General features: G+C 36.1%; 1 protein-coding gene across 1 annotated transcript; it reads right to left on the bottom strand.

Annotated features, from left to right (window-relative positions):
* Window positions 1-924: 924 nt before the first annotated feature.
* On the bottom strand, window positions 925-10526 carry LOC139146014 (transient receptor potential cation channel subfamily M member 2-like). Its single transcript, XM_070717462.1, has 8 exons — window positions 10360-10526; window positions 7310-7471; window positions 6505-6636; window positions 5983-6166; window positions 4747-4907; window positions 2723-2933; window positions 1892-2078; window positions 925-994 (listed from the first exon to the last, which is right to left on the bottom strand). Exons 2-8 carry the CDS (start codon window positions 7427-7429, stop codon window positions 925-927), a joined length of 1065 nt encoding a protein of 354 aa, XP_070573563.1. The 5' UTR covers window positions 7430-7471; window positions 10360-10526.
* Between the last annotated feature and the right edge of the window lie 1844 nt (window positions 10527-12370).

Here is a 12370-nt window from a genome sequence, read left to right as displayed (position 1 = left end):
AAGACAACCACGTGGTACTCATACCTTTAAGTTCCAATAAGGTCTTGTTTCAGCCGTTAAAATCTGAGCTTTGGCGATATCACACCCACTCAATGCAACAGCCAACTTAAGTTGTTCATCCTTTTTATCAGCCAAAGCTTGGGCTATAAGAAAGGAACACGTCTCTGTCACAAAACATTTCAAGTTCGTCATTGAATTGAAGCCGTTGTTTGAAACACTCTGAGATACATTTCATTATTTTAATTGTTACTTCGAAGTACTTTTATTGGTTTATGATTGATTTCGAAAAATATCAACTAACCTTGTAACAAGCCATTTAAGATAGCTTTGTCGATATCCTTGAAATTGGCATCGTTCATGTGAAATACAGTCTGAAAGTAAACATGCAAGAATGAAATTTGTGTATTTCTACTCTGGCCGTCTGTATATTTCGCAAATTGATTAAATAAATTCAATTAATATTGCAAGAATAAAGCCTTGTGAAAGTGAGAATTTTAAGATACCTGATAATTATCACTCATGTGAATAATTGTACCATTTTCGTTATACAACCAAGGTAGTGATTTTGGATATTGCTTAGTTTAATTGAATGACCAATGTGCTCGCGAGGTTACAATGAAGTTAATGTTTTGTGGCAATCGAAGACGCCAGTTTTGGTATCTCAGCAGTTGATCAGCTTAAATTGTCAAAATATATGTATTCTAAGCAAACGGTTTAAATGGCTGGTGGGAAGAGGTCGGGGGTAACAGACATCATGATCGCTGTTGCTCGCTGTCGTAACTCTTCATAACATTAATATTGACACTTAAAGAGAGTCAACATTTGTCATAGTAACTGGTACAACAAGTTGCTATTGAAATGCATGAGGATGTATACTTACTTCAACTGTTACCATGAGCATAAATAACATCATGATGATGATGATTATGATGATGGTGGTGGTGGTGGTGATGATGATGATGATGATGGAAACAGTAAGCGGGAAACGTATGACCTGTTAATATCACAATCAAGCAAGATTAAACGTCAGGGAAAAACTAATTTCATTTTTGGGAAATTCTCGTTCATTTTCCCCTATCGCGTGAGATTTTTACATTTACCATCGACAACCATAAAATTTTGCTCGCACTAAAAACACCATACTTTAAACTGCGGTATTTTTGTATAACCTAATAATCTTAACTTATCACACATTTGTTTTAAAAGATGGTCACCATTTATTATCAACCGCCTGATACTGGTAGCACGAATTACTCCGCTAGAGTCAAAATGGGTTGCTTTGCATAATATCGTTACATATTTTATTGATGGCAACACCGAAATTACTAGTGTCGAAACGTTTTGATATTTGAAAATGGAGGATTTTTTGTGTACAACGTACCAGTTTTTTTTCTCCAGGAGTAGTGATTTGTTTCAACCATGTGACACACTCCTTCAGGTCTGTGTCCTTAACAAATAGCATATCTTTGACTTCTTGCCTCATAGCTTCGACAGTATGGCTAAAGAACAGGGAGTTAAAACTTCTCCTTTCATGAAATTTGTTTACAATCATCAAAAGCATCGATCATGGAACGCTGATAGATGTTACTGAATCCATTCAAGCTCATAAATTGCTTAGGTGCATAACATAAATCTTAAGAGTTTTCAAAACACATTCAAGTAATTGAAAGTCCTACTTGGAATTACATAAACTTTCCGGCTGTATTTTTCTGTTAGCTTAATTTAGCAAAATATGCATTCACATTGTTTCAGACTAAAAAGTGAGAACCTCAAAGTTCGAGCAAGATTATTGCGATAGGAATTGACTCTGCGCCGAGAATTAAAATCAGATACGATCTCACTTCTATGGATCATGATCTATGGATTGAATTTGTATCTGCTACGCACTTACTCGGATTCATCGTTTCCCCTAAGACGTAAAGCCTTGGCGATAATATCGGCAGCTCTACCACTGCCATTCACTATTACCACAGGTATGCCTTCTTCGGCATTATTTTGCCCAAGAGATTGGTATACGGTTTTTATTGTTCCCTTGCCACCTTCCACAGCTACCACTACAACCGGTACTTCAGTGGCATCTGCAACACAATTTCGTTAACACCGGATCACTTGAGTAAAATGAATTATATTCTGATTGCTTTCTACTTCAGAAGAATCATTTTCCTTTATAGGTAGAAAATAAATATTTTGAAATTATGCCATACTCCAAAACGGAGATATTACAAAGTTGAGAGGAACTTCTGCAGACATCAGTCTCTACTTTATAGCACTGTCATATTTGCGATGACAACACTGCGCATTAAATTTGATTAAAATATTGATTAAAGTTAGTTAAAGCAAGTGGAAATTTATTATGTAAACTAAACTGAAAACTTTTGTTTTTTCGATTGCATAAAGTTGTTTTCTTTCGATTGCGTAAAGTTGTAACCGTAGGCTTCATTAGAGTGCTGTTCACTTTATATACGATTGCTATAAACTTGAAGAAAGGGAAAGTCAGTTCTTGTTTTCGTATAACAACCGGTACCGGGCTTAATCAACACTCTTGTCCCGATGCTGTATGCCTAACTATCAAACAATCCCTGGGGATTTTCTTGAAAGCCGTCAGATATTTCACAGCTTTTTTCTATTTAACTTCGAACAAGATCGTCAAAGTTGATATCTTATAGTCGTTCCCACCATTTCTACAGATGAAGTACTACAGTAACTATTTAAAAATGCGTACCGTCGGTTTTTCGTTTCCTGCCACCATATTTTGCTATGTGTTGTTCCAGCTTCGTCCGTAATCCAATTTCTGCTCCATAACTCTGCCTGCCATGGTCAACCAGTATGAAGTGCGTGTGGTTACAATCTAATTTTGTTGGCTTGTTCTCATTGTCATCGTTATCTTCGCACTTGAGGTCACTTTCAGCGTATTTGGCGGGCCAACAGCCGTCCTTCGACGTTGTATGATAGTGAGAAAAGAGAATAAATTTGCTGGATTCGCACACATGAGGGACTGGACAGAAATTACGGGGGCGGTGTTTTGGAGGTGGAGGGTCGCATTTTTGCGCAAGTATTTTTGTAAAGGTCCTGAAATTTTAACATGCCTTTGAGGGAGGGTCATCATTTCTTGCTCAACTATAAGAAGGCAAGATGTGGCTGATATAGTGCTGCACCGAAATGGGAGTACCTTGGGCAAACCATTAACAATTTTCCCTTAAAAACAAGCTATATCTGTATATGTAAACGTGTTTGATGATTTATATAACTGTACTTTGCTCGAGTCGGGGGGAGTAAAAAGTGCATGTGTGAACAAGAAATTGAAATTTTTGATTTCAACGAAAATGTTGTTCCACTATACAATGTAGTATATGAGAAAACTGTGAGCAATTTTCCCAATATAAAACTAACAATATCTGTGCATTTATAGACGTTTGATAATTGATGTACATGTATTTGATTAGAATAGGGTAGTTACAAGTGCACATGAGTAAGAAAAGTTTTGTTTTGGAATTTCACTGAAAAAGTTGGTCCACTATACATTGTAGTCTATGAGAAAACTATGAATATTTTTTAAAATATAAAACTAGCAGTATCTGTGCATTTATAAACGTTTGATAATTGATGTCAATGTGTTTGATTAATTTGATTAGAATAGGGTGATTACAAGTGCACATGTTTACAAGAAATTTGATTTTTGGAATATCACTGAAAACTTTGATCCACTATACACGGGAGTCTATGAGAAAACTATTAATAATTTTTGTACAATTCATAACTATCTAAATCTGTATTTTTTAAATGTTTGACGATTGATATAAATGTACGTGATTAGAATAGGATGTTTGGAAGTGCATATGTAAACAACAAATATAACATTGGAATTTGACCAGAAATATTAATTCACTTCTCATGGTAGCCTACGTGTAAACTTAAGCTGTTAAAAATTTTCCCCTACAAAACTCACGATATTTGTGCATTTATATGTATGTTGTTGAACATGTACTTTTAGGCTGTAAAAAGTTTCTTATCAAACAATAATAGTGCTCTCGCACAATTACAAACCAAATTATACATGAAACTAAACATTACAGCTATTGTCCTTTTTATTTTGAATGGCCAATTGTACATTAAGTAGTTGATATAATTATTTATTGTGAAATGTGATTTCGTTTTCATTGAATTACTTGAAACCTCGCATAGAAGTGATTATTTCTAAAGGTTGAAAAGTATTCTTTGAAAGTTCAAAGGTCAAATGAGAAATTATATGTCAATTAAGATATTTTTGACATGGACTGTGACACGCAGGCGGAGGGTCACTATTTTGATATGGATTGTGACATGCAGGGGGGTGATCACTGTTTTTGCGCATGAAAATTTTAAAGGGTCACTTGTTTTCTTGAAAAGACTTTTAAAGGGTCACTATTTTTCGTGCAGCGTCATTTTGAAAAACACCAGCCCTCCTGTAAATTCTGTCAAGTCCCTAACACTAAAGTGTTGCCAGCTCACTAATATACAAGGTACAAGCATTAACCTTTGAAAGGCAATGTATAGTGTAAAATCTTCAGTGCTATTGTTGACTATGGAATTCAGCTGAATTTTACGTTGGCAGTAGAACTACAAATGAAGTTTTACAAACACATATAATGGAAAATATCTAAGACTTTAACATTTTTCAAGCGCGGTTTAAAGCTAAAAGGTTTTAAGTCTTTTGTACCATTTTTGTAGGGGCCGAACCCTAATTTGAATTTTAGATATTTAACTCACAGACGAGTTTATCAGAGCTTCTTTATTAGCAATGGTATTCCAGGTAGCGATGCCCAAAGCAACAACTTTATTTTCTGTTGTTCCTTGGCTTTCTTCCTTGATTGCTTCGCCGACTTTTTTCATCACGCCTGTCGCAGTTCCACCAGTTATAATCCATGCCCCTAATCAATAAGAATAATGATGACAAAGATGTTCATAACTGGGTGGAAGAGAGCAGGGTTCTCCTATGATCACGTGACACATCAGGTCACGGGTTTCATCCCGTAAAAGGCCCCATACTAGGCTCAAGAAGGGGACTGCGGGAGAATCAAGAACAATTTTTACGTTTTTTAACTATCTTCGTAACAATCTCAAAAATATTTCAAGTACCTCATTAAGAAATCATAATTATTTAATGTCCCCCGCCCCAAACCAAATATAAATCACCGGTTTATCTTCAGCCCGCAGAAGCGAAGGTAAAGTGCGTGTTTCAATTTTGCACACAACAAAACACGTAGCAAATCGTAAACGATCACCGAGAAAAATTGAAACTAGATGACTTTCCCTCGCCTGACCAAAAACAACTGTACACGATGATTATATATAAAAACTATATCTGGAATGGCATCTAAATGTAGATTAATTAAAAAATAGTGTGTATGCTGCAAAGATAGACATATGGTTATCTCGCTAATCGTGGGGGCGGAGGGGATACCCCTCCAAGTGTGAGAAACATTTGGGAAACAACGTATTTTGCACTTACTCTATGCATTCTTAGCCCATCTCTTAAAAACTGGAAAAGACCATTTTTTTGCATGCGATGACAAACATGTCCAAAGAGATACAGGACATTATGATTGAACTTATCAGATAAATACAAGACCTTCCGAAAGGCCTGAATGAATAGAAAATACAGGTCTTACTCAAGTGCACTTCTATGTGTCACAGTTGAACAATGGCAGAGCTCAAAGACATTGCAATGATTAGACATATCTTGCTTTTTCGCACAACAGAATATTAAATATTACAGAAGAAAACATTTGATTTCCTGCAGAATAACAGCACCGGCAAAAAAAAGTTTACAATTTTGCAATTTCCTTACAAAAAAGAACTCAGTAAAGAAGTTAAAAACTGTCAAGAAGCGCTCTTATTTGGTCGTGAAACATCGTTTGTAAAAAAGATAAACGTTGAACACATATCAACTTTGATCTACCTACAACATGCAGAATCTTCAGAAAAATAATGTGACCAGCTCACCTGTATTGACAGCTGCTTTGAACAATCCTTTGTTGAACAGTATCTTCAATCTGTCATCCTTAAAGAAGAAGTCCTGTGCACCACCAGTCACAGAAATTAAAAACTTCGGTTTTGGAATTTTCCACTTATCCACCAAAAGCTTCCAGAGCTTTTTAACAGATGTATCTTCAGCCACGCGGATGTACTGTAACCATAGATAAGTGTGCAAGTATGTGTATGTAATGTACTGTCCGTATGTTATAGCGGACATTGCAAAGCTAAGTGTTTGAACTTTAACAATTTCCTTACAAACTCAACGAGGTGACGAGTAACGAAATAATAAAAAAATATTTTAGAATGATGTAGATTTGTTTATTGTTTAGGATAGAATCTTTCTTTCGTTTAAATCTATGACAAATGTTTAATTTCAAATTCTCAAATTACTCTACTTCTTTTGGTAAAAATACCCAGACAAGAAATACGCAGTAATGATATTGTTGACATTACATTCGAAATTGACTCTACACAATATGAACAACTCACTGGTGCTATTTTGTTGGTAAACTGGCCAAACCCGACGAATTCAATCTCTCCAAACGAATTCACATCTTCTTTATTGTCGCCGTTTCTCTGCTTTATACGGTGTTTCTTGATAAATTGTGCAATATTGTTTTGCTGTTAAATATAAAATATAAAAACTGCTTTACATGTGAGTGACAAGGAATCCATTGATTCAAGTTTTTTTCAGATGAATGTATTCTAGTTCGAGCTAAAATATTAATTTACAAAACTGACCAAATTGTTTATTTTTGAACTTGTAGACTACAATGAAAACGAGACCAGGAATCCGTGAACAACATCTTTCAAAACGCTAAGTCAGTTGTGTCACGTGTAACGTGAGCGGGATGATCGCAAAATACAGCATTGATAAGAAAACATTTTAATAGATATTGATCGGTGAAATTTATATCGTCCGGTCAGCACGGCTTGGTTAGGTCGGCGTAGCATAGTCTTCCTAACCAACGGCTCTCTCCGAAGAAACACCCTTGGCTTGTGAATTTATTAAATTTACAACCAATATGCCTACGTGAGATTCGCAATCGCTAAAGGTCATGAACCAGAGATTCTTAACTAAGATATGCGGAACGGTTGTTGAATTCTGCCGTCTCTAATATCTTATCCTGTAGAGTCTGTAGAGCGTTTCACCCTCCTGTATATATAAGCGATGCGAGACAACAGATCGTAAACTTTCTTAAGCGATCATAAGTCAACGTTTCACCATAGTGAGTTTAAAAAACCCGAAAGTGCTTCCTATCGAATCTGAATTGTATTACAGTATCATACCCACCATTGCTTGACGTGATGCTGGCTCTGTATTCGTGTGATTCATTTCTATCGATTCCTTTGGAATCGTTCCGCCACAAAATGCTTCATTGTCATTTCCCAGGCGTGGCCCTTGCGGTTCCATGCTGGTATTTCTCTGGTCCCTAGTGATGTTACTCAGTTGACCCTGAAACGTAAGTCTTCAAATTGTGACATTATGTCGCCTTTACTATTAGAGAGTTTTTCTTAATCTCGTGAAAAGAATTCTCACAACTTATACTTGCGTCAAAAGAGGGGAAAAAGTAAAAACCTAGGGTACTGACTGATGTAAATACTTATGATTTCTTTTAGACCTTGCATACATTGGTCGAGTCAACTTTACAATAACGATTCACTTTTTGAAAATAATAACCGTAAGCTTGATCACTGGAGTAAAAACAAATAACGATAGATTATTTACACGTAAATGAGAGGGACTTGGCCAAACGCAACTGATAAAGTGAATCAAAGTGAAGCAATAGACCAGCAATAAAACAAGTATCGTGAATGAACAGAACACTAGTGAGCTGTAATCTTTGTCTGTTATTGCTAGAACAACATAAGTTTATTAGGGAATGTTAACTTAGGGACGGACCATTAAATCTTGGGAGATGGGGTGGTCACAATCAGATTGTGAATATTTTTTTTTAAATTGTAATTTTTGAATTTTTTTCCAAGTGAGTCGTGATGTGCTAATTTTTTCTTAGTAAACTGTCAGATTTATAATTTTTTGCGTTCTGGTTTTATTTTCTTATTTTGCAAACTAGTCTGAATATTTTTTCCCTAACTTTTTGCTTTGATTTTTTTCTGTTTTTAACCACCCCACCTCCCAAGATCTAGCCTAATGGTCCGCCCCTTACTAAATGATCAGACTGGAAAGTATTGGATGTTCGTATTATTGTTGTCAATCTAAGTGACCCAAATCACTCGAAGTGTTGTTATGTGAGTAGAACAATTAACCTTCACTAGATTTTTGCTATACCTTGCAGACGTTTAACACATTTCCAGTTTTGTTGAAGTCAACCTGATTCCAAGCAACTGCAACAGAGGGGAATAACTCGCCCTGCTCCAATATGTCTCATAAATTGATATGAAAGGCGTGCATTTTTGAACACCTGACTCATCTTTCAGTCAGATAAATATACTGCAACTGCATGACGGCCATGCTGACGTTTCTGTGGCTACACCGATTAATATGGACACGCTTTATTTCTCTTGCTCAAACAGGTGACTAGCTCAAGCTATGGCTATCAATGCTTAAGCTTGTTTTTTCCAGAGACGTTTGTCCGTACTGACGATGAATCAATGTGTTGTTTTGCTTTGCTCGTACTAACTTGTAATGACTGTCTTCTATATAATGCATTCCCGTCTAGACATCGACAATCAAATCATCTGGTTTAGTATTAATATTTCTAGCAGTGGCAGAACTATATTTTAGCCTCAATGGAATATTATTTGTATTCAGGACAATGTAGATGATCACGGTGACTGCTTTTCGCCAGTGCTGTTAGAAAAAATAACAAGACTAATTAGATTGTGGAAAGAAAGAAGCTTTTGCGTTGCATCCCAAAACATGGAAACATGTTCTGAAAGACACACGTCTTGATCAGATGCGTAGACAAAAGAATTATGTATACATAAAAGGAAAGTGTTGTTTCGCTCACATGGACTAGTTACTTTAGCGTCCAGGCTTTTTTAACGATATCCTTGTTGCCAAGCTTTTTATTCACCCCTACTATGAAGACCTATGAAATCGTTTTTCTAAGACTCACACCCCACTTCATTGGAAATCGATTGGGTAAACCAAACAATCTCACTTTAAAATTATTGAAAACTTGCTGATATTCAATTTCAAGATTATTCACAAATATTCTGCCAAGTGTTGTGAACCTTTTCCGCTGGAAAATCAGCGATACCGATAAGTGTTCTCTTTGTAATGTTCCTTACTCATATGAACATTTTATGTTTCAAATGTCAAAGAACTGGAAATTTCTGGGAGCATTTTTCCATTTTACTTGATAAAGTATATTCAGTTCGATGTTAACTATCAAATAATTACATTGAGTTACAGAACCCTTATCCATTTGCCTCTGTTTCGATTCAGAAATCCTATCATCACAATCTCTAAACACTGTGTTTTCTCTTCCTGGGTTAAAAATGATCCTGACAGTTCTAGGTCGATATTTTTTAGTTTATTCTATTAGTACTTACGTTCCACTTATCACATTCATTGAAAATCAATAACGACAGTATTTATTTAAATTTGGAAAAAACTTCAGTCATAAGTCATGCTTCTACCTTTTACATACTTTATAAGCAATGTATGCTTTGTACCAGTTGTAGATTTACTCGTTGCCTGCTTCTCTTCTCTTTTTTTATAAATCTGAGGGGCGCTTTGCATTGCATTGTCACGTCTTTTTATGATTGGATGCATCACTCATATAGCTATATCCTGTACCGAACTTTATGGAATGAATAATAAATCGACTATGCTTTTTAAAAAACACATTCCCGTCTTGTCATTCATCTTTAGAATTTGCTTTCAACGATATATCTGAAGTAAAATACCTTGGCTGCGCTGTTCTTGCAAAGCTAGAGACACTTGACATGGTACAGTAGGATATTAGCTATCTGACGTGATAGAACCATAGGCCCTATATGCGACATATTTGGTACGTTATTTTAGTATCTATTTGGACGGTCAGTATTGTACTTTGTTCCGCAGGGTTTTTTTCTAGGTGTTTTTAGTAGATTAGTGTTCGCCTGTGTTGACCTTTAGTGACCTTACCAACTATGAACTGGTGTCATACTTGATGATATATTTACATTGATTGCTGTTGTTAGTTACAAATGTGTTTAAACGTATTTCTTTTCCTTTTATATATCTGGAACTAAGATGAACAATCCGTGAACTTGTCTGGTCATGGCGTTTTTTCCTAAACCGAAAGTTATTAGTAATCATATACATATTGCACGAAGTAATTTTCATGAGACGAACTCTTCAATGCAAAAAGAGAGGTTGAACAATATACCAACTTGAAAAGCGACGTCCTACTGAGCTCAGGCACTACGTCCTCTGGTAGTCTTCAGAGTTCGAAAACTGTAAACGGGTCTTGGCTAGATGACGACGGACGCGTAAAAATTGCCCACAATGTCGTCTGTACCGTTACCGCTGTTCTTTCAAACATAAGCTGTGTGGTTGACAGCGAGTCACGCAAGGGTCAGATGAATAAATCATTCTACCGACAGTGAGCAAACAAGACTGTAGCATTTTAGTTGGGTGCCCCCGGGCAGCTTAACTTGAACACTTGCATCGCCGGATGCTCAAATCAAATAACTCGACAACATGGCAACAAAAACAAAAACAAGTGTAATGTATATTCTAAGTGTTAGACGATTTTTCCAGAATGCAATCGAGAGGAATAAAAAGACATTAAATCAAATAGAATGCAAGCTGGTGTGTATGTAGAGAGAGAGAGAGAGAGAGAGAGAGAGAGAGAGAGAGAGAGAGAGAGAGAGAGAAGTATGGCTTGGGAATAATGGATGAATGCCACGGTTACCTGTTTTGTTGATCTGGTATCCTGGAAACAGATCGAGAGCAAATGCGAATTGAATTGCAGGTGAAACTCATATTCTTGACCGACTTTGCACTTTCAATGTCGACTATAACAGGTTATGTCCATAAAGTTCCATTAGCTTTTAACTTTAACGCATTGTCGGTAACTTTTGTTATGTTTTTGGTATAGAATTTCTTAAATCTACCGCAATTCCTTGTGGTGTTCAAATTTTCCAAGTCAACACAACCTATGTATATGCTAATATTATTTGTGACACAGAATTATTTTAATCCATCTATGTAGTACGACCTATTGTACATGTGATTAATTGCGCTGGCAAACCCTGTACTTCGTTTTCAAACCTAGTTTTGGAAGGATATGAGAATATGAATTTGTCCTATGGAACAAAATATTGTATATGAAAGTTTATGTTGATTCATATACTTCTAAAGACGAAAGAATAATTCTTAGTAAACACCAGCCATGACTTGTACTGAAAACTTGACGATATTTGAAGGAAATTGATCGCAATTGCCTACATAGCGACCGGCCATGGTTCAGTGTGACATACCAAACTCACCGAGTACTTCACGTTGTATATCATCATTATACCACAGCTTCAGTAAAACTAGCTGCACTTCTGGTCCGTGACCTTTGACCCAAAATTCGACAAACAATAACTTGTTCAGAAGTAACACTCAACTATGTCTCTTTTCCCGTGACAGAAGATTTCACTCATAGTTCACAGTTCTTGTGCATCGGTGTAAAGGCCAAAGTTTAGAAAAAAACGCAATTCGGATGTATCTATTCCCTTTCACGAAGATTATTTGGTAAGATCACGCTATCTTCAATGATACATAGACTTGTAAAGAGGAAAAATTGACCACGACAATTAAAATGGGAGGGAACATGCTATAAACCAAAATGCTCGGTTTGATAAAGAGATCCTGTAATACATTATTTTCTTCTTCGAGAGCTTTGACATTCCTTGTGTGCATCTTTAGTAAGAAGCAAATTAGAGTACTGCTCTGTGGTCTGGTCTCCAAACTGTCAATATTTGAGTGACCATGTTGAGAAAGTTCAAAAAAGCTTTCTTAAATATATGTGTCTGAAATTATTGGGCACTATAATAGTGATTACAAACAGTCCTGTATGCATTTTCATCTCCCCTCTCTCTCGCTTCGGCGGAAGGTTTTAGATCTGACTTGTTTAAACGGAATAGTTTCAGGGAGATTTTCATGTCCCTATCTTTTATATCAATTGCCATTTTATGCACCACTAAGACGCCTCAGGGCCTCGTCTTTATTTCAAGTTCCACGTTGCAGGTTGAATCTTCGAAAATATGCTTTTATCCCAAGGTCTATTACACTATGTAATGACATTTAGGGCCATTTCTCTGTATTCATTCTGTGCATATTGTATTTTTAGTTTTTATTATGTTTGTTGATATTGTACTGTTTGCTTGTTTGTTCGTTTTTATTTATTTTCTC

This window comes from Ptychodera flava, chromosome 12 (genome assembly GCF_041260155.1).
Source record: "Ptychodera flava strain L36383 chromosome 12, AS_Pfla_20210202, whole genome shotgun sequence".
In the NCBI taxonomy this organism is placed as follows: domain Eukaryota; kingdom Metazoa; phylum Hemichordata; class Enteropneusta; family Ptychoderidae; genus Ptychodera; species Ptychodera flava.
Note: the sequence above shows the minus strand (reverse complement) of the source record. Positions and strands in the feature narration are given on the sequence as shown.